The sequence below is a fragment of the Oratosquilla oratoria genome, chromosome 25 (assembly GCF_046742065.1).
Source record: "Oratosquilla oratoria isolate Oo_2021 chromosome 25, ASM4674206v1, whole genome shotgun sequence".
NCBI lineage: Eukaryota > Metazoa > Arthropoda > Malacostraca > Stomatopoda > Squillidae > Oratosquilla > Oratosquilla oratoria.
The window spans coordinates 16068835-16071334 of record NC_134801.1 but is presented as its reverse complement, the minus strand read 5'-3'; the positions used below and the strand labels follow the sequence as shown (position 1 = coordinate 16071334).

Below are 2500 nucleotides of genomic sequence, written 5' to 3'. Positions count from 1 at the left end.
TCTTAAAAAAAAACAGAAAGATTACGTCTACGACGAAGGTTTACTCGATTCCCTGGAGCCCTTCAGTGGAGAGATTTCCGAAGAAAGGATAGAAGGTTTCATCAAACATTACTTTACTGGCTATAAAAACTTCACGAGAAACGGTGGTAGGTGTGATCATAGAGACTACCAGAAACACTATCTCTGTAGGGCTTCGGGGGCCCAGGACCGTCTTAACAGGGCAAAGGCCTATGCCATAAAAGTAGCCCGGAGACGAGTCCCCGAACAAAAAAAGGAAGAGGAAGCCGTTTCCGTACCAGAATCGGAGCAAGCCATCGAAGGACCTCCCACTTCTTCCGCTTCTTTTTTGTGTGATTCCCCGCTAGCGGAGTTGAGGAGGACTCTCAAAGAAACGAAGGCCGAAAACAGTAAAATTAAAGAAAGGGAACGAAAGAGGAGAAAAGAAGAGAAAGCAAGAGAAAATAAGAAGATCAAAGACGTAAAGAACGAAATAAAACTAATGAGATTGCGCGAGAAGATTACTGATGATAATAGTTTTTTTCTCCCGCGAAATGCTCCCAAGACCGTCCGAGGACGCAGAGATTCGTGCTGGGGCCCTAGAGAGAATAACGGGTATTCGCGAGGCGCGCAAAGAGCGCAGCAGTAAACCTGTCTTTCTAGAGATGAAAGAGCGAATGTTAAGCACGTTTTGCGGGTATATCTCTGAGACAAGCGGAACGAATGTTCCTCGGCACTCTATAGGCGAGATGGGCGACTATAGGTGTAAGCACTGTCAAGCACTCCTTTTCAAGAGAGAACGGAAGACGATCTGCTGTAACGGAGGAAAAACACCTAAAGCGATATATGAACTATCACCCCTGGGCGAATCCGTTAAAGGTCTGTATGATGGCTCCTCCAAAGATTCGGCTCACTTTCTAGAGAATATTGCAGGGTTCAATAACGTATTCTCTTTTACATCCTTTTCGACTACGGGAGTTTTGGAGGATAAAACAGAATCTTTTATCTCCTACAAGATACAGGGAAAGGTTTACCACCGTATAGGGGACATGAAACCCAACTTGATGGTCAGTGAAGACGAGAGCAGACGGTTGAGTCTCAAAGATGAAGCGCCGAAGAAACCGTTCTGGAAATCTTCAGCAAGTTTCCTGGATTTGTACTTCTACCATGACAAAGAACAGCAACTGAAACTTCGTTCTGAAGAAGTCACCTACAAAGGTAAAGAGAAACCTGAGACGACTAACGAGAAACCTGAGACGACTAAGCGCAGGAAACGCGAGGATAACCAATACCGAAGGAACGAGGGAATTATAGAGACGCTATACGAGTATTTCGTTAACAACAATACCGCTCTGAGGGAGATTCTCAGAGAGGTGAAAACGTCAGCGGAGCTGGTCAGGGTTCACGTTGCCCGGCACATAAGGGTGTCTACCATTTACCAACGGCATCCTGTCAAGTAGGAGCGATAGTGAATATGGGGTCGGATAGTGATACCTTGAATGTCAGGATAGAGTCGCCTTTACCAAATTCGAAATACGCTGTTCGAATAATTAAACCCACAAACTATTTCTACGATCTCTTCCAGTATCCCCTGTTGTTCCCAAATGGGGATAAGGGATACAATTTCGGTATGGAAAAGAAATGCTCCGCAAAAAGATTGACTGCGCTAATGTACTATTCGGCCCTTTACATGGAGAGAGAAGGGGTCTTTAACCATCTCACGAAATGTCGTCGTCTGTTCCAGCAGTTTGTCGTCGATAACTACGTGAAAATAGAGACTAGCCGGTTGTTTTATCTCGAGAAACAACACACCGGTATGCGCAAGGAAAGGGCAGATCTGTTGAATTTTAGCGCGAAAGAAGACGTCGGGCAACGTGTAGTGCTCTCGCCGTCGTTCGTCGGAGGGCCCAGATACATGAAAGAGCGCCAACAGGATGCCCTAGCATACGTTACGGCTTACGGGGCACCCGACTACTTCATAACTTTCACGATGAATCCTAGATGGCCAGAGGTGAAAGAGGCGACGAACCGATTTGGCGGAGCTAGCGGGGCAGACAGACCGGATCTGATGAGCAGGATTTTCAAGTTGAAATTGGATAGCCTAATAGACGATCTCATACATAAGAAGGCTTTCGGGGCCGTTAAGGCTTATCTCTATAGTGTAGAGTGGCAGAAACGCGGTCTCCCGCACGCTCACATACTACTGTGGATGACCGTTCGCGTAACCGCAGATATCGTAGAACAAGTCATAAGTGCCGAGATACCCGATAAGGAAAAGGAACCAAGACTTTATGAAACGGTAACTCGGTGTATGATACACGGACCCTGTAAGGGCTACAACGAGTCAGAGGTGTGTTGCCAGATAAAGAGCAAGAAACCCGGGCAATGCGGAAAAGGATTCCCAAAGACGTGCAGAGACAATTTACTCTTTGGAAACAACGGTTACCCCGAATACGTGAGGCGTTCTATAGGAGAAGGAGGAAATTCGTTTAAAATTATGTTG

General features: G+C 46.2%; 1 protein-coding gene across 1 annotated transcript in view; it reads left to right on the top strand.

Moving 5' to 3' along the window:
• The first annotated feature begins 1471 nt into the window (after positions 1-1471).
• The window catches only part of LOC143039027 (uncharacterized), a 5990-nt gene continuing 4961 nt past the window's right edge, over positions 1472-2500 (top strand). Inside the window, exon 1 of the mRNA XM_076208876.1 lies at positions 1472-2500. This exon is cut by the window's right edge and continues 669 nt beyond it. Within this exon, the coding sequence (XP_076064991.1) occupies positions 1472-2500 (1029 nt within the window).